Source organism: Geotrypetes seraphini, chromosome 15, assembly GCF_902459505.1.
Source record: "Geotrypetes seraphini chromosome 15, aGeoSer1.1, whole genome shotgun sequence".
Taxonomy (NCBI): Eukaryota; Metazoa; Chordata; class Amphibia; order Gymnophiona; family Dermophiidae; genus Geotrypetes; species Geotrypetes seraphini.
The window spans coordinates 19,475,166-19,498,528 of NC_047098.1; the positions used below are offsets into that span (position 1 = coordinate 19,475,166).

General features: G+C 41.0%; 1 protein-coding gene across 7 annotated transcripts in view; it reads left to right on the forward strand.

Moving 5' to 3' along the window:
* CFAP74 (cilia and flagella associated protein 74) overlaps window positions 1–23,363 on the forward strand; it is a 194,777-nt gene that overhangs the window by 53,047 nt on the left and 118,367 nt on the right. For all 7 annotated transcript variants that reach the window (XM_033922641.1, XM_033922646.1, XM_033922642.1 and 4 more), the window contains 5 exons: window positions 2,846–2,964; window positions 10,355–10,421; window positions 14,835–14,924; window positions 18,454–18,627; window positions 20,380–20,533. In XM_033922641.1, the coding sequence (XP_033778532.1) occupies window positions 2,846–2,964; window positions 10,355–10,421; window positions 14,835–14,924; window positions 18,454–18,627; window positions 20,380–20,533 (604 nt within the window). The remainder of the gene's footprint in view (window positions 1–2,845; window positions 2,965–10,354; window positions 10,422–14,834; window positions 14,925–18,453; window positions 18,628–20,379; window positions 20,534–23,363) is intronic.

Genomic DNA, 23,363 nt, shown 5'->3' on the forward strand with positions numbered 1-23,363 from the left:
AAATTCAGTATTGTAAAAGACTAGAAAGCTGTCATTAATAAAACAAGTAAAAATACCTTAAAGAAAGCCATAGTAAAAATAACAGAATAAAAATCATACCTGGCTAGTCAAGTTATTTATGTGGCACTTGGTTAAAAATTTGAATTAGACTCTTTTAATACATATGCAATTAGACCAGGAAACAGAATTCAGGGTCTTCATCACTGGGTTTTACTAAAGGATGGTAGAGGTTTCTACTGCGGGCCAGCTAGGTAAATGCTCCGACACTCATAGAATTCCTATTTAGAGCATTTACCTCACCTCTACTGCTGTTTAGTAAAAGGAGCCCTATTTTGGATCCTCCCAGATCTCATGGAGAATGTACCAGATTGGTTATATTTAGAATGGCGGCTCCTGTTCCCATTACATTTAGAACATTTAATTAGTATAACAATGCCTAGAAGATACAAAGACAACAGAATTTTATTAGACACTTGGAAAACATTAAGATATATTAATAACCTATCACCAGATCCAATTAATAAATCACTAAATCAATCTATTTGGGTAAAGTCCAGGATCAAAATTGGCGGATTTAAGATCGTCTGGAAACAATGGATAAGTGCAGGAATACGAATATTAAATGATGTCATTTCAGAAGGTTCACTGCTTAGTTTTTCACAATTGCAAAATAAATTTGGCTTAAATAAAACACAATATTTTAAATGGATGCAATTGAAGCAGGCCATTCAGATAGGGTTCTCTGAATGGAAAAATCTTAATACTCAATATAGTCTGCCGGTTTTATGTTTCCAGGCGGATTTCTTGGGACACCAAGCCGCAAAATGGTACAAATTAATATATGGATTTTTAAATAAAAAGAAGAAAACTGGTCTTAGAGATATTTGGAGTATTGAGATTGGACAGACAATTTCTGCATCTCAATGGCCACGATTTTGGTCCTGGAGACTAAGATCTACAAAGTCAGCATCTATGAATCAAACATGGATGTTTTTACTACATAGAGTGTTATGGACCCCTACGCGCCTGCAAAAAATAGATAATACTAAATCCAATAGATGCTGGCATTGTAAAATAGAAATAGGGACGTTAGATCACTTAATTTTTTTTTGTCCCTGTGTAAATGCCTTTTGGAATCTGATTTGGCCCCAAATTAACAAATTACTAGAAAATCATGTAGGACTCTCATATGACACTGTATTATTTGGAACTGCAATGAGAACTCAGAGTCCGATCTCAGTAAACAATAATAAACTACTATTAATATTGACAGGAGTCGCCATGCAACAAATCACTCAAAATTGGAAAGATTATACCAAATTAAATTATACATTCTGGTGGAACTCTGTCTGTCATATCTACAAAATGGAAAAAGTAATAGCATTACAACATGGAAACTTTCATAATTTCAAAAAAATTTGGCAACCATTGACTAATTATTCTAATGATTAGATTTCTTAGCACAATTATAATACTTATATAGAAAAGGGGTGGGATATGTATAATTTTTAAAATCATTAATTGAAAAAAGGGGAGGGATTTATAAATTTTGAATATATATAATTTATAATATATACTGTTTATAAATTAAGTTGTATTAATGATAGATACAATGATATATAGTAATTAATTATATTACTTGAGATTCAACTATTGTAAAAATTGAAAAATTTAATAAATAAAATTAAAAAAAAAAAAAAAAGGAGCCCTATGTAACATAGTAACATATTAGATGACGGCAGATAAAGACCCAAATGGTCCATCCCGTCTGCCCAACCTGATTCAATTTAAATTTTTTTTTTTTTTTTCTTCTTCTTAGCTATTTCTGGGCAAGAATCCAAAGCTTTACCCGGTACTGTGCTTGGGTTCCAACTGCCGAAATCTCTGTTAAGACTTACTCCAGCCCATCTACACCCTCCCAGCCATTGAAGCCCTCCCCAGCCCATCCTTCACCAAACGGCCATACACAGACACAAACCGTGCAAGTCTGCCCAGTAACTGGCCTAGTTCAATATTTAATATTATTTTCTGATTCTAAATCTTCTGTGTTCATCCCACGCTTCTTTGAACTCAGTCACAGTTTTACTCTCCACCACCTCTCTCGGGAGCGCATTCCAGGCATCCACTACCCTCTCCGTAAAGTAGAATTTCCTAACATTGCCCCTGAATCTACCACCCCTCAACCTCAAATTATGTCCTCTGGCATGACAGGTGTTCTGTTCATTTAACATGCGGTTCATTCATAATTCTGTGTAACAGCCGTGTCTTGGTTTTCTACTAGGGGTGTGCTATCTTTTAAAACAAAAGGAAAATAATGGCATTTTGTGTTATGCCGCTTCTCATCTGTAATATTTCTATTTTACTGCATCCTAAATAAAACCCAAAAACAAATAGTTCTTCCTATTCATGTCTCTAGTTTAAAACTTTGACGAATGGAAGTAAAATTCAGGGGGGAGAAGGTGGGAACATGGAAAGTTTAAAAAAAAAAAAAAAGAGTTTTTTGAATTTAAAATAGAACATGGGGTGTTATAGTGCAGATAGACATTTTATATTTTCTTCAGGAACTAGAAGCTATGTAAACATTATAATGACTGCTCATCAACTCATCTTGACTATCGCCAGGTATGGTTGCGTTGACTAGTTAGCTAGACCAACCTGACTTCTTATTAGCTAACAGGTTTGATATGCAAATAGGTTGAATGAACCCTGGGATTTTTTTTTTTTTTGCATTCTCCTTTCTTTTCTGTTCAGTACCTAAATTGTTTCAGTTTGCATGGCAAATGTGACCTCCTAATGTATAAGGAATATCTTCACTAGATTTCACTTAATTTTTATGCTGTTTCAGGACTTTGACACTGGCAAAACATACAAGAAAAAAGTAATTTTAATAAATGCATCCTACGGTATCAACTACTGCCGGCTGATAGGAATCAGCGAGGAGCTGAAAGATTTTGTCCAGATTCAGTAAGTAAAAGGGCAATACAGAACATTTACAGTTGCATATGTACTTTGGAAAGCTACTGTTCATCTCTAGGATGGAGTTGCCTAGGGTTACTGGATTTTCTGTTTGGAAAATATGGACCCCCCTAGACCCGCCCCCAGGCCTGCCCAGTTGCACCCATCATCGCCCTGTTACATCCCAGTCCTGCCTCCAATCCCGCCTCAGCCCCGCCCCCCACTGCCTGCTCTCATCAGGCAGGAGGGCATCTGCGCATGTGTCTGATTTCTTAGAAGCTTTTCAAAAGTTTTTTTAAAAGTTTTTGGAATGCAATTTGGCCACAAATTAATAAATTGATGGAAAATCATGTAGCAATATCATATGATACAGTGTTATTTGGAATGATGATGAGAAAAAAAAGTCAAATTTCACCAGAAAATAACAAGCTTTTATTAGTCATGACAGGGGTTGCCATTCAGCACATAACCAACAATTGGAAGAATTATAGTAATCTAAATTATACATTTTGGTGGAATACAATATGTCATATATTCAAAATGGAAAGAGCAATAGCAATACAAAGAGGGACATATACTAAATTTATAAAAATATGGGGGCCATTGACAAAATATTGTAATGAATAAATAGTAGGATTTCTCTTCTTCTTTTCTTCTTTTCAATATCTTCTTTGTGACACACACTGAGGGGTGGGTAGTGAAAATAATTTTTACACTATATGCTATAATAAGATATACAATATGTAATGAATGATTAGAAAGTACTAGAAGGGTGGGGGGAGGGAGAGGGGATAAAAATATGTTCAGAATATTATGTATTAGATATAAAAGTGATATTGTGTATTCATTAATTGTATTTCAATATTTTGTACACTTCATGTAAAATTTGAAAATGAATAAAAATTATTTAAAAAAAAAAAAAAAAAAGAAGCTTTTCAAAACCCAAACAAAGTGCCAGGTTTTAAAAAGCTGTCCGGCCCCCTAGAGTTGCCAGAAATCGATCTGTTCTACGGGATCTGCTGGGTATTTCCTTTTGGTTTAAATTTCTTTATTCATTTTTTCATATTACAACAAGTGTATCAGAAAAATACATATAATCTTATAAACACACACTTGATTTTCCTTCATGAATACTTTAAGTACAATATATCATATTTATTTTCATATTTTTATAATGTTTTAGATAATATGTAAATCATTTAATATGTATGACAAATATAAATAAAATAAACCCCTCCCAAGCTCTCCCTTCCTATTTCAGAAAATCTAACCTAATACTTCAAAATGCATTAATTAATTCATACATATTGTGAGGTAAATAAAATAATACCCACCCACAACCCCACTTAACAAATCTCTTATTATGGGAAAATGTTATTAATCATTACAAAAATCTGCTAATGGTCTCCAAATCTTCAGAAATTTACCAAAATAACCTTTCTGTCTTGCTATTGTGCACTCCATTTTATATATATGGCATACCGAATTCCACCAAAAGGTATTTCCTGATGACCCGGATTTGAAACTGTCAGAGACAAAATGCTGGATTTGATGGATCTTTGGTCAGAGCCACTGTGGCATATTTTATGATTTTATTTCTACTCATTCACGTGTTTATTTATTTATTTTAAAAAGTTTATATACCACCTAAAACATAGGCCATAGGTTCTCAGACCTGTCCTGGAGGACCATCAATCAGTTGGATTTTCGGAAGAGCCCTAATGAATATGCAAGAGAGAGATTTGCATATAATGGAGGTGACAGACACGCAAACCTGCGCCATGCATATTCATTAGGGCTCTCCTGAAAACCTGACTGGCTGGTGGTCCCCCAGGATAGGTAGAGAACCAGCTACCTAGGCAGTTTTCAAATTACCATACATACAGTCACAATGTTAAAACAAGACACACAAACAGAATGTCTCAGCAATACCATGAACAATTGAACAACAAAAATGCAGTGGCAAAAAGTTGAGTCTTCTGGCTTCGGCTCCTGTGACCAGGAAGTGATGTCAGAAGGGAGCCAAGTGGAAAATGCTGTTTGCGCTGGTGAACATTTAAAGAGGTGCATGGGTGTATAACTAATATATAGTATTGGGAGGGGAGAGGGGTACAAATATAGGTTTCTTATTATGAATGAAGGGCTTTGAGGGAGGGTGGGGAGAGGGTTACATTTGTATTTTTAGATTATAATGATAAGATATGCAAGTGCTCTGATTAATTGTGTTTATTATGATTGTTGTACACTTCATGAAAGTTTTAAAAATGAATAAAAAATTATTAAAGAGGTGCATAGGGGGAAGGCAGAGAGGCACCAGCACCCCCTGGGGCAGTCCATACCCCCCCCCCCCTTACTACACCACTGGTCTCTATCAAGGGCTATACTTAGTCCAGCGAGTTTCCCGTTTTTTCGTAAGCTATTTTTCCTATGATACGAAAAAACTGGAAACACGCTGGACTAAGTATGTAGCCCTCGATGGTGACTACATTGTTTAACTTGCTTTTTTATGAAACTTTTCAAACCACCCTCATACAATGTCAGCCAAATACAGTCAAACCTCGGTTTGTGAGTAACGTGGTTTGCGAGTGTTTTGCAAGACGAGCAAAACATTCTCGCAAATCGTGACTCGCAAACTGAGCATTGACTCAATTTGCGAGCCCCCCCATCCCAAGAACCGGCATCTCTCCCCTCCCTCTCACGAATGCCTCCCCCACATGAACCGGCACCCCCCCACCCGCCTGCCCAAACAGAAGCCTTACCCCATCTGGCACCGGCACGCAGCCCACAGGATGTGCCAGTGAACTAAGATTCTTCCTGTCGCCTGGGCCTTGAGCATCTGCTCATGCTCAAGGCTTTCTGGCTCTCGCTCTCTCCGAGATTCTCAGAGATCTCTGAGAATCTCGGAGGGAGCACGAGCCAAAAGGCCTTGAGCATGGGCAGATGCTCAAGATCCAGGCAACAGGAAGGATCTTTGTTCACAGGCACCGGCACGTCCTGGGGCTGCGTGCCAGAGGCAGATGGGGTAAGGCTTCTGTTCAGGCTGGCGGGGGATGCTGGTTCACGTGGGGGGGGGGGCATTCGCGAGTGGGGTAGGAGCGATGCCAGTTCTCGGGGGGGGGGGTGGAGCAGCGCCGCTGGCCTTGGGGGGTGGGTGGGGTGGGAACGAATCAAGAGATTTTCCCTTACTTCCTATGGGGAAACTCGCTTTGATATATGAGTAATTTTGTGTACGAGCATGCTTCTGGAACGAATTATGCTCGTAAACCAAGGTTCCACTTATGAAGCATCTAACAGAACATTCAAATAACATACATATGACACTAATGATTTTCTATAATACAGCTTATTCTATAGCTGAGGGGTCAAATGCTTATATTAGGTGGGGACAAGATGGGTGGTACAGCATGCATTGGGATAAACAGATGGTGTCCAGTTAACTCAGCTCTTAAAGGGGCCGATGCACAAAACTAACGCCAGTGTTAAAATGGGGTTAATGCTAGGTTAGCGTGCACGTTATTGTGCAAGGAAAGCTCTAATGATTTCAGGACTGTATTTAAACGCATTGTTTATTGAGTTTTTGATATACCACATGAACACATGGGCCTAAGCAGTATACAATACTAAAAAAGAGATTTAGCAATGTCTAAAAAAGAAGTTTCCCAAGCGTGTTTAGCTCAAGAAACTTTCTGCCAGGTTCAGGGCTGTATTAGAAGGGTTGGCTGAGAGTAGGGATGTTTCTTCTTCCAACCCGACTACCCTGTCCTGGATGGGCTTCTTCCTTCAACAAAATGTCTAGACCCTCCCTCCCTTTCCCCCCAAAACTTAAAAATATGCCCTGATTGTCCGGTTGGTGTCTGATTCCGCACCACCACCAAACTTAACAAAATGCCTTGGTGGTCCAGTAGGACCCTATGGTCAGGTCAGGCCCAACCCAATCTAGCCTGGACCCCCCTCAAGTCATAAATGGCCTACCAGTGGCCCATCCCCCATCTCCCCATGCCTCATACATTGGAAGCAAGAATGTTACCCACTTGCTACTTCTTCTCCAGGCCTCCAGGTACAAAGAAGTAGCACCCCACCCAACTCAGTGCATCCTAGGAGTGCACTGGGCAGGGCCTAAAAGGGTGTTTCCTCATCTCTCTCAATTCAGAGTGACATGAAGTGAAATGGTTGTGAGTATTTAGGTATGAATGTTGAAACCAATTCTGGTGTGTATGCAGTGGCGTACCAAGGGGGTCCGCCCTGGGTGCAAGCCATGAGGGGAGTGTTTTCAGCCTTGGAGTCATGATCCGGGAACTTCCCTTCTCACGGCCCGATCCCAAGGCTCTGGATAGTCCCCGTGGCCCAGCATGTTCCCAGCTTTCTCTCCTGTCCGATGCCCCTTTATCTTCTGTGAAGCTGAAAAAACTGCCAGCCTCGGCAGTGATTCAGCTAGATCACCCGTGGCTCCACTTCCTGCTTTCCACGTCTGCCAATGACGCAACTTCCTGTTTCCGCTCAGGTGGATTGCAGACATGGAAAGCAGGAAGGGGAGCCATGGGCGACATAGCTGAATCACTGCCGAGGCCGGCAGTTTTTTCAGCTTCACGGAAGGTAAAGGGCCATCGGACAGTAGAGAAGGCTGGGAACATGCTGGGCCACGGGGACTATCCAGAGCCTTGGCACCAGGCCGTGAGAAGGGAAGTTCCCAGACCATGACTCCCAGGCCGGGAACACCCCCCTCATGGCTTGCACTTGGGGGAACATTACTAAAAAATTTTTTTTTACATTGAGGGGGGGTGTCAAAAATGATGGCAGGGGTGTCAAAAAACAATGGGCCCCGGGTGTCACATACCCTAGGTACGCCACTGTATTTATGTTCCTGTCTTGGGCTAGAAAAGTGAAAAGTACAGTGTAAACTGAAATAGGCATATCACGGTATCCTCATAACTGCAGAGAGCCTCTTCACAGCTGTCTCTCCTCTTGGATTTTCTAGTCAGGTCCATAGTAAGCAGCATGTGTACTGATGTGTAAAGGACTCCCATAATGAGAATGTGCAGAAAGCAAAGGAGTTTAACTAGAGCGCTGTTCCCTGCTCCGAACATATTATAAGCTCTAGGAACAAATAGTTTTTTTATGGCATTCTCCTATTACAATGTAATTTAATTTGACACATTTATATTCCACTCAACCTTGTCCGAGCAGATTACAATAGATAAAAAAAAACATACAAAAGATTTTCAGTCAAATACTCTAGTCTACATTGTAGATCCCACAGACCAAAGATGACCCCAAATTGACTAGTCTGCTCCTTAGCATCAATAAAGGGAAAAGGGAATGGGACTTGTATACACTTCTCCCTCCGTATCCACAGTTTCCGTATCTGCGGATTCGCTTATTCACAATTTTTCGGCTGCTGACTCCACCCCACAAAATTACACCATCATTAAAGTTCTTTTTCCTTTTACTGTACCGATAAAAAAGTTTATTGCTTACCATTCACTCTAAAAATCGCTGCTTCCATGCTTTCTCCCACAAAATCGCTGCTTCCCTGCTTCCCATTGTGCAATGAGAAAATCGCTGCTTCCCAGCATCCATAGAGAGAAAGGCTTCTTCCCAACATGCATTAAGAAAATTGCTGGGAATCGCTGCTTGCCTGTTCCAAGCCCTTAATTCTTTGGGAATCGTTGGGAATCACTGCTTTCCTGCTCCAAGCCCTGAAATTGCTGCTTATTTCAAAAACCACGAATCGCAGTAGAAAAGTGATTCATGGTTTCAATAATAAAAATGACGACGTTTTCTAAAAGCCGCGAATAACATATAAAAAGTTATATGTGTTTTGACCATATTCGCACCTATGGCCCGCCATCATCCCCTGTGAATACAGAAGGAGAAGTGTACTGCCTTTTTGTGGTTACACATTCAAAGCAGTGGGCAATGGAGGATTAAGTGATTTGGCCAGGGTCACAAGGAGCAGCATTGGGATTTGATTGCACAACCTCTGGATGCAGATGCAGGAGCTCAACTACTAGGCCACTCTTCAACGCTCCTCACCTAAAACAAACCCCAGCTTTCTAAATAAGTGTATACACTTCCCCCTCTCCATTCGCGGTTTCCGCACTCGCGATTTCACATAATCGCGATTTTTTTTGGGGGGGAGGGAGAACCCCCCCTCCATATTTTTGCCTTCTCCCCGGCATCCCGGCCTTACCTGGTGGTCTAGCAGGCTTTCGGGGCAGGAGCAATCTTCCTACACTCCTGCCCCATGTAGATCGCCAATAGGAAATGGCTGTGGGGAGTTCCCGTCGTAGTCTCGGATCCTGTAACCCATTAGATTCAAGGAAGTACACTATCCTTTCTTTCAGCAGCACTTCCATTATTTTTCTAACAACCGAAGTGAGGCTCACCGGCCTGTAGTTCCCTGCTTCATCCCTGTGACCACTTTTATGAATAATCATCGGCTCCTCTATGTATAGGGTCAATATTCAACCTCAATACATATAACTAACGGCCTCTTTGACAAAGCCACGCTAGCGGCTGCGCTGCGCTGCACTAATGGCCCCGAAGCCCATAGAGATTTCAAGGGCTTTGGGGCTGTTGCCGTGGAATCTTAGCACCCTGATGCTGTTAACGAAGTAGCACCCAACACACTCCATCTAAGGGCCTAACTTTGGCACCCAATTCTAAACTTGCCCCTCCTAGTGGCCACTTCTAAATGTATAGGTCCCTTTAAATCAGTGGTCTCCAACTCAAACCCTTTGCAGGGCCACATTTTGGATTTATAGGTACTTGGAGGGCCTCAGAAAAAAATAGTTAATGTCTCATTAAAGAAATGACAATTTTGCATGAGGTAAAACTCTTTATAGTTTATAAATCTCCCTCCCCCTTGAAGACCTGCATGCTCCCCCCTTCTTTGCAGCGTCCTCCAGCTTCCCCCCTGGCCTCCCAGTCTTAGTTTCAGCTAATTACCGCAGCCTGCAGAGAGGATCGCAGATGCTGTAGCATTCCTTGCAGGCTGCCATTGGCCTTTGCAGCACGTTCCCTTGACATCAGGGGCAGGATTGCGACAGAGGTAACGTGCTGCTGAGGATGACGGCAGCCTGCAAAAATCGCTACAGCACCGGTGATGCTCTCTGCAGGCTGCGGTAATTATGTGAAGGTAAGAGCAGGAGGCCAGGGGTAAGCCAGAGGACGCTGTAAATAGTGGGAAGCACTAGTACAGACAGCACTAGTACAGACCGTGGGCCGCAAAATAGTACCTGGCGGGCCGTGACTTTGAGCTTTAAATATTAAACCCAAAGTGTCTATACCTAGCTCCTCAGACGTGCTGCGTTTATTTGCAGTGCATGTAGCAGAGTTGTTATATGGTTTATCAAGAAGCGTCCCCTGGTAATGCTCTGTTTGTTGATGTTTCCTACAGCTTTGTTCCACCTGGTCAAATATCCCCTGGAATGTCCTGTGAAATGATGGTAACCTTTAAGCCAATGGTAGGTGTGAGCTGTTTGATATAATAATTTAAAATATTTTTGAAAGTTTTGTCAACCTGTGAAGAGGTTAATGACTGGGAAATTCAAAAATCTGCTAAGTAGGTAAGTTTTCTGGATAAGTTTGACTGAATATATGGAGTAAGTTATTTGTATGAGTATACAGCTGAATACTTGTATATCCAGATAAAGTAATCTGTGCATCTTTGGGACAGCTATTTGACCAACTAGAGTTATCTGAGTGAATCTTGTCTGGCCAATGCTAACAAGTTAAAGTGAAATCATGCCTTGGAAATCTATTTAGCATAACAGTTGGGGTTTTAGTCTGGTTCAGGGCATCCCTAAACAATGACTGATAGAAACTGGAGGGGCTGATGGGGAGTAGACCACACTGAAGACTCAATTCTGTAAATGGCATCAAACTCCACATATGCTGGATTACAACAAAAAGACTTACATAGACTACAGATAATCCAAATCTGCTTGATTCACAGTTCAACCACATCACCCCCCATCTAAAAAAAACCACACTGGCTCCCTGTTAAGTATTGTATCACTTACGAAATATTACTGAAAACTTTTAAGTCCGAGCTCAGGCGACCCTCCCTATCTTATGTGTCTCCTTACTCCATATGTCCCTTCATGTTCATTTAGATCCGTTCACCAAAACCAACTGAAAATCCCCACTTATCAAGAAACAGTCCATGAACACAGAGGAGCACTTTCAATAGTGAGTTGATAAGTCTGATTTTGAACATCCTGTGAAGTACGGCCAAAATCCAAACTCAAAAAACGTCCATTTTCGAAACTGCTAGACGTCAAAATTTTTTTTTTTTTTAAATCACCTACTTAGACATCTTGGCCCTCAGGACATCCAGCCTTAGTGCGCCTAATTTTGGGGACATTTTCGACCACAAAAACATCCAAGTACAAAACATCCAAATTCAGACCATTTGTATTTGGGAGGGGCCAACATTGTAATGGACTGGCCACACAGATTTGCCAACAGAGCAGTGGAATACCTTAGAGCAGTGTTTTTCAACCTTTTGACACCTATGGACTGGCGGAAATAAAATAATTATTTTGTGGATCGGCACCGGTCCGCATACCGGCAGTTGAAGAACACTGGGCTAAGTCGTGCCCATCTCCACTCAATCTTCGCCCCAGACCCCGCCCCCATAATAGTACTAATTGTAACACCATTTTTTCCATTCATTTTTCATATATACACACACAATATAATTGTATTAACAACACATAATGGTTAACCACAAAATTAAAATACACAAAGCACACTGTATGCTCCTATCAGAAAACAGATAACCCCATGCAAATGCAGGACCAAAAACTAAAAGTACCAATATTTACAAACAAATCCTAAGATGCAAGACTCTGCAAGCAGTACAACCCCAGAGGAAAAGAAACAAATGCATTTCTTCCTGAACAGACAAATCAATCACTAAATAAAAAAAATAAAAGCACTTTCCCTACCGTTGTTGTCTCTCTCCCTCCATGTGCCTTGCCTTCTGGCCTGCCCCCCCAGTGTTATCTTTGGGCCGGTCCACTGTGCATTGAACGCAGCGTCTTTGGGACGGCTCCCTGAGTGCTGCATTGCACAAAGCTGTGGGCAGCGGCTCCTCACGAGCGTCACGCGCCTCATCTGGAAGCTTTCCCTCTGACGCAGGGCTCCCCTCTATCCCCCACTCTGTTTAACATTTACCTAGCCTCTTTGGGAAATCTGCTGCAAAGTTTAAAAGTCAAATTCTATATCTATGCTGACGACATCACCATAGTTCTTCCCCTAACAAGTCTGACTTCTGAGACCAAGAACCATCTGGCATCAACTTTAAAGCAAGTCGAATCTTGGATGGCCGAATTCAAACTCAACTCAGAAAAAACCAAATTCTTCCTGGCGAGTTTGAATGACAAAATAAAAGATACCTCAATTTCCTTGAACGGCCAGATCTTTCCTATTACTGACACCATAAAAATTCTGGGAGTGACACTGGACCGCTACCTCACTCTAGATGCTCACACTGAGTTACTGATTAGAAAAGGCTTCTCGACATTGTGGAAACTAAGAACCATCAGAAAATACTTTGATGCAGCATCATTCCACTTACTTGTGCAATCTTCCATTGTAAGCCTGCTTGACTATTGCAACATCATTTATCTAGGGTCCTTCAAGAAAACCATCCAAAGACTCAGAATCATTCAAAATTCAGCAGTTCGACTAATTTTTGGTATAAAAAAATGGGAACATATAACCCTCTACTACCAAAAACTTCACTGGCTGCCCCTAGAAGCAAGAGTTCTGTTCAAATTTGCCTGTCTATGTTTCAAATCCATTCAAGGCCTAGCCTCCATTTATCTGGTTTCACACTTCAACTTGGACTGCTCCACCAGGCCTACTCGCAGGGTACACATGTTTAGCCACCCAACATTAAAGGCCTGCTGATTCAAGAGATATCTGGGCAGAACTCTCGCCTTCCAGGCAGGCCAACAGAACGATTGGTTGGGTAACATCATTAAGCATGCCTCATCCTTCCTTAACTTTAGAAAACTAGTTAAAACAAACCTGTTCAACCGATTTGTAACCAAGATCTCTTAATGCCTTACCATGTAAGCTTCCTACATTTACGCGACACCTCTCTCTTGTCTTTCACTCTGTCTTACTCCCACTCACCTTGTATCCTCCCTCTCCACTTGTACGTGATGATACCATTGTAATTATTCTTCGCTGATTTCCAGCTCTTCTTGTTGTAAACCGCCTCGAACTACCATGGCTTTGGCGGTATATAAGAATAAAAATTATTATTATTATTATTATACTGTTTTTTTGCATGCCTTAGTTTTTTGGAAATGAGCCCTATATGGTCACTACTTTTCCTGTACTTGGTTCCCAGATCTGGAATTTTCTTCCCCTATCTTTGGATAGGCTATTGAGCCATAGAGAGGAGGACCCAGGCCCATAAGCCACTCTAACCACTACATATCATACCTCTCTAGAAAAATTCAACACCGATCTGAAAATGTTCCTTTTTAAAGATGCTTATCCTTTGTATAGATTCTGCATCCCTTCTTCAACTCACTCTAATGGGATTTGCAGTGACATGAGTTATCCTTTACGTGGTCCCCCCTTCTATCTATCAATGATTGTAGATCCACTCCTATCCTTCACTCTTATGTTATTGTCAAATATACACTTGCCCCCAGACCCTTTTCCCCTACCAAATAGATTATAAGCTGCCTAGAAGGTACAAACTGTGGCGCGGAATAGTAAACCTAAATAAAACTTGGAATTTGGACACCAAAAAAATGCACACTAATGCCCAGATTCTCTAACCGGTGCCGAAGACAGCAGCTGCCTTAAAAGTGCCTGTTAGAGAATCGCACCTCAAAAATCTAAATAGGCCAGGGCTTGCCATCAGCTGCTTGTGGCAAGCGCCTGAAGGCCTTAGTCCCCTCCCAGTGCATCCCAAGAAGCACTGGGAGGGGGAAGGGCCACCATTTTGAAGAGGCAGCCCTTTCACAGGAGGGAGTGGGCATCCCTCCTGCTGATATTTCATCCAAATGTATGGAGGGGGGGTGTGGGGTGTGAGGCTTGGCAGGGGGGCTGGAAAGATCGGTGGGTGGGAGGGAGAGAAGAAATGGGGATCTCCCTGCCAGTTCAGCTGATCGCAACAAGGGAATCCTCGCTGGCAGGACTCAACAAAGCCCCAGTTTCGGGGAGTCCTGTCGGCTCAGCTAATGAGGGATTCCCCTGCTGCGATCGGCTGATGGCAAGCTTTTCACTATTTTCAGGATCCCTCATCAAAGATAGGCGACGATAGAAAAGGGGAGGGACATGTATAATTTTTAGAATCATTAATTGGAAAAAGGGGAGGGATGTATAACTTTTGATTATATATAATATATACTGTTTATAAATTAAGTTGTATTAATGATAGATACAATGATATATAGTAATTAATTATATCACTTGAATTTCAAACATTGTAAAAATTGAAAAATTCAATAAATAAAATTAAAAAAAAAAAAAGATAGGCGACGATAAATATGAACCTGTAAATTCCAATTATTGTTAATTAGTGCCGATAATTGATTGTTTACATCTAAGTATCTGCATTAATTGGCGCTATATGTAGAATTAAGAGGTGTATGTCTTCTTATTAGATACAGGATTTCAGCTTCTGCTGGGCTTGATGGAACCTTTGATCTTATGCAATTTTATAGCTTGTCTGTTTTTTTAATGCTGTTATTGAGATTAAAAGGGTAGTTGAACGTCATGATTTTGCGCTACGTGTCCTTTAGGAGTAACATGAGCAGAATGAAATAGGCGGCTGTTTTTATTAACTCTGCCAAACTGTGCAGCTGTTTTTGTTGAAACCTGCAATTCTTTATTGCTTCCTCCAGATAAATGAAGATCTTGAAGGGGAAGTCATGTTTTTAGCTCACAATGGGAGGTTTTCTATCCCCTTAAAATGTACAATCAAGAAATGCAAAGTAAGTCGAGCTACTCTTCTAGAAAAAAGCTGGAATTTATAGAAGAATGGGAAATAAGAATTTGTGAGCGGGATCATTGTTTTTAAAAATGTAAAGCATCTTCTCATCTCTTCATCTTTCTCTCCTTAGGGTAGCTACTTCCTACAAGTGTATATGATGAAATAATAAAATTTGGGAAGAGAAAATACCTAAACGATTTGGACAGCTGTCAGTTAAACTCAGTATGATGACAAATTCAGTAATGCGATTATAGAATAAGTACTTGGGACCAATGTTCCCTCTAAGGATTGTAGAGGTGTGTGCAAAAAAAAATATGCATGAGCGACAAGTTACGCTGGCCGCGCATGCGCACTCCTTTCTGCTTGTTCTGTGAGGTGTAGGTCCGTGGCCGCAGGAGTGCGCATGCACGCGTCCCCAGCCTTACCGGTATGTTCATGCCGTTCTTCGGTCTGCCCTGCTCCTTGCCTAGCCTTAGTGTATTTTTAAGCTGAAAGACATGGCAGCAGCTCCTCTCACGATCCCCACCTGCGTCGGAAGTCCGATGCAGTCGGGGGATCTTGAGAGGAGCCGCCGCTGCATCTTTCAACTTAAAATACACTAAGGCGAGCAGGGCAGACCGAAGCTTCAAAAAACATTTCAGGTGGCGGTGCGGAGCGGCGGATGGAAAAAAACAAGGCTCCGAGGAGGACACGCAGGCACGGCGTCACCCGAGGAGATCATCACAATCCCGCAAATCAGAACTGTCTACATTTTGAAATCTACTGACCTTATGCATTCCACTGACCTCATTTCCCCATACTCAGATCAATCAAGATGCGGTGCCGCGCCGGCGCTTGGCCTGAGTCGCCGCCGCCGCTTCCTCTCACCTCCAGACGCGCCCACTGCATATTTTAGTGAGCGACACGAGAAAAATTATGAGCGACGCCAATGAAAATAGTGAGCGATTGCTCATGCGCTCAGCTTAGAGGGAACATTGCTTGGGACCTGGTTCCATAAATGATGCCTAAAGTTAGATACCTAGATCAGCATGCCTAGCTGGTCAAGGTGCCTAACTTACCCCCCTTTTTACGAAGCCGCGTTAGGCTCTTTTTATCGCCGGCCAAGGCGGGAGTAGCTCCGACACGCATAGGAATTCTTATCCCTAGATGTAGACCACAGGTCTAAACCAGGAGCTGGCACTTGTGCATTTCTTGGGGCAGATGTAAAAGCCAGGATGGGATTTTTTTAAAATATAGATGTGATGTCATATCATGAAAAGGAAGTGCACATCGATTTTGCAGGTATGCCCAAATGATGCCCAAGACGTATCCTCGCCATGCACCTTCAAATCTCTGCATGCTAAGGGGAATACACATGGAGAAAGAGGCTTTTTAAAACCAATTTGTGCATATTTATGTGATCTAGATACGTAATTGCTGCCACTTACATGTCTAGATACCTTTGGAATGATCTGCTAAGTGTAAATGGAAAGTAAGAAATTGGTGGCAGAAGCTGGAGCTTCATTGCTTTGTTTGCCCCCTTCTCAGCCAGTAAAAAAATTTCACTTCCCCTCTTGGGGGAATGTGAGAGAGGGAATCGATTGAATGGATGTTGGGGATTGGAAGAGGATTCATTCAGTATATATGTACGTGGTGGGGAATGGATTGGCAATAGGGATGTGGATGTGTACTTGAGAATAGACATCAGGGAGAAGATTTAGAAGGGAGAGAAAGATGAGTGTGAGGGAGAGCAGGACTAGAGACAGTGGAGTGGGGGTAGGGCCACCTCACTTATTCTGATCCTACCTTTCTTTCCAGCCTGGCCTTCTCCCTGAATGTCAGTTTCTGTTAAAATCTTCTGTAAAGGAATAACTGGGACACTGCATGTAAATGCCAGGAATGCCCCATCTATGGCTTCATCCCCATGTGGAAAAATTTATGCACATATCTTTCTAGAATAGCAGCTATAAAGAGGTGCACTTAAATTCCATAATTATTGCAGAATTTACAGACTTATTGCAATAAAAATATTAATTTGACCAGAAGTTTTGCAGTGTATACAGGAACACTACTATCAAGCTCAAGAGTTTTTACATACTCGTTGGCTTAGCCTTCCCTCTGATGTCATTTAGAGGGAAGGCTAAGCCAGTGAGGGCCTTAGGCCCCTCCCGGTGCATCCCAAAATGCACTGGGATTGGGAAGAGCTACCATTGTGAAGAGGCCGCCATATCAGTAAGAGGGAGCGAGCATCCCTCCTATCAGTGTTTCAGCAAAAGGTACAGTGGTTGTGGGGATGTCAGAGGGGTGTCTTGGGATGTTAGGGGGTGCGGATGTCAGGGCCTGCCCAATTGGTAGTAGTGGGACAATTGGGTATGGTAATTGGATGACATTTGCTAGGAAGATCCTACCGATTGTCATATCCTACCAATTGTCGTTCTTCCAACTGTCATATCCTACCAATTGTCGTCTTACCAATATCATCCTACCAACTGTCATTCTACCAATTGTCTTCCTACCAGTTGTAGGCCCCAAGACATTAAAGAAGTTTACAATCAAAATAAATGGAAAAGGAAACTGAAACTCCTTAAAAACTAACAGGAAAGTTTAATAGTTCAGAGGGGATAGAGAAGAGCAGAGGACAGGCATATTAGGTTTATTCCACTGAGGCAGGATAGCATAATTGTGCAGAGGAGATAGAGAAGAGTACAGGAATAGCAGGTTGCCCGCTAGATCCTAGTAGGCACCTACAACCCACTTAGAGCTGAATTTAATAAATGGTGCCCAAGGTTAGGCATCTTGAAGATCCATTCTAAGTGCCAACTCTATAAAGGTCACTTAGCGCTATGACCTTTATAGAATAGCACATAGAGTAGATTTCCATATCCAACTTTAGGCACGAAGACTTACTCCTGCTGAAACCTGGTGTAAATCTTCACACCTAGCTGATATCAGTTGGGTGCACAAATCCGAGTATTCTGTAACATCAGTCTAATTTCAGGGAATACCCCTGACTCCTTCCCACAGCTATGCTACCTGTTGAGTAGCGTGCTAAAAAATTTAGGTGCAGATGTTATAGAATAGTGACTATGGCAGATGTGAGCGCAAATCCAAATTGATACCAATTCACTCCAGTTATTGATTGTTGACACCTCATTAACTCATTAATTTGTTGCACTCATCTGCCCTGCATGCCCAACTGTGGGCAACCTGTATAGAATCTGAGGGTTAATGTAAACATGACTAGGTAGATTTTGAGTCCTGCCCTGAATGTTTTATACGAGGATTCAGATCAGAGAAGGAGAAGCATACTAATGCATTCCATAAATAAGATGCTGTAAAAGAGAATTTGTCATTAGTGAGAATTTGTAGTCCAGAATTGTTGACTGGTACACAAAAGGCAGAAGTGTGGCCATAATTTGAGTCATTATCTGACATGTCTTACAAATGGTAATAAGGACTTCACAGTTATGCCTCAAATAGTAGGTGTTGCTCATTTAATTGACTTCACTGACTGTCTGGGATGGCAGTAATTATGGTATTTCTGCTTACAGCTGGCAGTAGATAAAGAGTTCATTGACTTTGGTGCTCTTGTGATTGGGGGGAAAATTTTACGGACCATCACCCTGACAAACCAGGGCGCTCTGGGAACAAATTTCCAGCTTCAGACACGTGCAGATGTTGAAGCCATGCGTCGTCCTACAGAAAAATCTTCCCCAGCACGAGCGGTGGGTATGCCTGAATATCAGTTTAGTCATAACTATATGAATACCACCTGGCTCAAATTATCCTTAGAATATATGAAGGTACATTTTGCAAAGATCATTGAAACTGGAATTGAGATGTCCAGGTTTGGATGTGCTCAATTCCACCAGTATTTTACAAAAGATGCTTCCAACCACAGAACCTTTTGCAGAATGTGTACAATGGAGTGCAGAAATGTATCTGTTTGCCAGCACACACAGCAGGAGCTGTGTCATCTTACAAATATAGAGGTTGAATGAGTGCCATGAACCCGAAAGGTACCACAGGAAAGCAGTGAATTAATAGCATCCATGAGTAAGGAACGCTGCTTCCATGAGTCGAAACCTGTACATATAAGGGCTGCCAATTAAATAGTGAGGCAACAATTTAATTTTTTTGTCATTTTGGAGGTGGACATAAATAACGAGGTATTTAAGCAGAGTTACCTCGTCTCTGCTTCAAGGTATTAAATGGACTAGCCCCCAAATACATTACAGACCTCTTCTCATTCCCAACCAACAGACATGAAAGAAAAACACACCTGAAATTTGTCTCCCCTCCGGCCAGAGGGTGCAAATATAAGAAATACCATCAACAACTGCTATCGTACCAAGCAGCCACATGGGGTAAAGAATTAGAAAAACTAATTGCACACACAAACAACTATGGAGAATTTAGGAAACACCTAAAAACCTACCTGTTCTTAAAATACCTAGATAACGAACCAGGACATCAACCCTTGTAACACCATCACAAACCTGATCTTGTAAACTGCTAACCCTAACCCCTAATCACCAACTACGATCACTCCATTCAATTCATGGAATATTTCTACTTCTCTGTAAGCAGCATGGCACTTCTTGGCCTTGCAGCCCACAAACTGTTGTTACTACTATTAATGTTGATACTATCAGATGTACACAGCAATACTCCTTAATTCGTTGTATGTACAGCTTCTATTTATTGTATTTACAGTTTCCCTTTATTGTTAACCGCCTAGAAGTCGCAAGATTGTTGGCGGTATATAAGAATAAAGTTATTATTATTATTATTATTATTAATCCTTTGTGTAAAGTGCTGGCTGAAAAGAGCACTTTGAAAAATCCATGGTGGGCCACTAAACTGATAAAATCCCCAGTGAGGAATTTCTTCCCCATATACATGTATTCCTATTGTAAAATGAGGAGCACGCATGTAGATTTTTGGTCTGCCTAGGCCACATCCAAACATGCTCCACATGTTAAGAGTGACTTCCTGAAGCTGCTTGCAGTCCAAGAGAGTGATAGTTGATGAATAAATGTCTCAGCCATATCACACAGTGACCCGGGCTTGATTGCCACACATGGCTCTTGGTACATAGGTGCCATCTCTGTATTCAGCTATGCCCATCCATGTGAAATAGAGAAGAAAGGGAGAGCAAAATGCAGTTAAATTTACAGCTTTATCAGAAGCCTATTAATCTCTATCCCAAGTGCAGAATGAATATCCCATAAATTCAGGGCTGGTGTTGGAAATAGCAAATAGGGAAAATGCTCTGGGCCTCCATGCCACAGGGGGCTCCAAGTCTGTTTCAAGCTGCAAACAGGCTTTGGGGTTCTTTTCCAAATTTCTGCCCTGGACCCCCTGCATGTCTATGAACGGTCCTGCCTAAATTCCAGCTAAAAATACATAGGAGGTATATCTCTGACTAAATGTTTCCAAGACACATCTAAATGATCTTTTTTCTTTCTGCTCAGGAATCATCTGACTCAATTGCTGCTATCTCAGAAGATGTGACAAGATGCAGTTCAGTGGTACCCACAGCTGGAGATGAAGAACAGTCTAGAGACAATGTCCAACGCAGCAGGAAGTTGGAAATGAGGAGAGACAGCCAGGCTGCTGAAAATCTTGGTAGGAGTAATTTGGAACCCTTAAGACCATATGTATGAAAAGGGTTTTTCTATTTTATATTATGATAAAAGTGCTTAGTGAGTTAGGTTTTTGAGCAATGATGGTGTTGCCCCTTTCCCCTTGATCCAGAGGATTCCACATTCATTGCAGCACTGCAGTATCTGTGTGGCCCATTTTTCCGACCAGGTGTCCTGAGATTCATTAAATTCTGGCACCAGATCAGTCCAGATACTTCACGCAAATGATTTGGGGCTTGTGCCAAGAGATATATTAAAAGATATTTGTTGTTTTTTTAAAAAAATCTTTATTCATTTTATATTTAACAACAAGTGTACATAAAATTTTCGCATTTAAAATGTCACATCACTTGAAATTCTAGAACAATTTCTAAAAATGAGTTTTATCCCCATCCCACCCAACCAATCATATATATCATGTAATATAACATGTAATACCATTCTTTTCACATTTAATAACAAGATACAAAAACCCACCCCCTACCCAAATCAACACTAATAATCCACAGGGAAAAATAACAATTATTCATTATTCATTATAATAACTTATTAATGGCCCCCACACATCTCTAAATTTATTAAAATATCCTTTTTGCACTGCTATCATTCTTTCCATTTTGTATAAATGGCATACTGAGTTCCACCAAAAACTATAATTTAATCTTGTATAATCCTTGATCAGAAAACTCCTTGATCAGAAAACTCTTTCACACCCTTTGGAAGCTTCGGTCCATCAGAGCTTACTTCGATGGCTCATCATTCCGTATTCTGGTACAATCCTTCATAATGAGTCAACTAGATTATTGTAACATCGCCTACTTGGCACTCCCCCAAAAGTACATGCGACGATTGCAACTAGTTCAAAATGCAGCGATCAGACTACTCTGTGGCCTGAAAAAGTTCGATCACGTGACACCTTCCTATCGACTTTTACACTGGCTCCCGATGGAGGCACGTGTGAAATTCAAGTTTGGTTGTTTCTGCTTCAAGGTACTATACGGCCTAGCCCCTAAATACATAACAGACCTTTTCTCCTTCACAACCAACAGACACAAACGAAGCTCACATCTGAACTTTGTCTCTCCACCGGTCAGTTGTAAATTTAAAAGTCATTACCAACATCTTCTCGCACATCAAGCAGCTTTATGGGGTAAAGACCTCGAACAATTGCTTGTGCCCACTACCTATGTGGAATTCAGGAAACGCCTAAAAACACATCTGTTCCTGAAATACTTAGGAAACCAACCTATACAATTTCAATCCTCAACAAATGATCGCTAGATCTACCAATAATTAAGTCTGTACTTTGCTTATTCCATTTAATCTGTAACATTTCTAAAAATTGTAAACCGCATAGAACTTCACGGTCTTGCGGTATATAAACTGTTGTTGTTATTATTATTATTATAATTGTAAGTTATCTGTTGAATGGCAACTCCCATAAGGATCATCAAAAGTTTGTTATTATCAGAAGGTATTTGACATTTAGCCCTCATAGACATTCCAAATAATACCGTGTCATACGACAGTGCCTCAATTAAAAGAGATTTGAAGACCTCGATAGGTGTACCCTAGAGGAAAGGAGGGATGGGAGGATATAATACAGAGGTTTAAAAGGTATTAATATGCAAACTTATCTTTTTCAGAGACAGGAAAGCAGTAGAACTAGAGGTCATGAGTTGAGGTTGCAGAGTAGGAGACTTAGGAGCAATGTCAGGAAATAACTTTTCCATAGAAAAGGTGGTGGATGTCTGGAATGCCCACCTGACGAAGATTGTGGTGACAAAAAACATTAGCGGAATTCAAGAATGCATGAGATAAACAGAGGAGCAAAACAACATTCGGATTACATTTAAAATATTATTTCTTACCTTCAAAGTAAAATCAGAACATTCCCCGGCATTTATTGATAGACTATTACTTCCATATACTACTTCAAGATTACTTCAGTCCACCCAGCAAAACCTTCTTTCAATTCCTAGTATAGCTAGTATTTTTTTTTTCCAGTTGTGTCGCCCACGCTATGGAACTCCCTTCCTAACAATCTCAGACAGGAAAACTGCACTTCTAAATTTAAATCAAACCTGCTGCTAGGCTGGTCTTTGCAAAAAATAAATTTGATCACGTCTCTTCGCTCCTGCAAAAACTTCATTGGCTTTCCAGGGTTTATTTTAAATGTACCTGCTTAAAGATCTTGCCTTGCATCCTTCCTCCTTTAATTCCACTGTCTTGGAATTCTGTTAAGATCTGACATTACCAGATCTACTCAAAAATTGTTGTTGTTTTTTTTAAATTTTATTTATTCAGTTTTGCATTCTTACAACAAATGATTTATACATATTATAATCAATTATCACATGACATTTGTAATTACAAACAAATCATCTTATCATATATAATAAATCCCCCCCCCCTTCATAATTTCAAAAAAATTTGGGAACCATTGACTAGTTATTCTAATGATCATATTTCATAGCACATTGGCAGTAGATATATAGGGGTGGGTTGGGGAATGTATATTATTTGAAAATAGGAATCTACTCAAAAATTTAAATTGTCCTTTCCTACGCTGAAAGGCGTTACCTACATTGGCCCGGTTAAATCACTGTGAGCAGGCCAGCCTTAGATTTTCAGTAGCACTTAATCACACAGAGCTGCTGAAAATCTGGTGTGTTGAGGGGATACAGGGACTTATGTATCAAACCTAGTCAGTAAAATGGCTATAATAATAAATAGGAGACTGACTATTATGGTGATAGTTACCAGTGGGGAGAAAGCGGCTGACACTTTAAAAATGCTCAGAGAGATGAAAC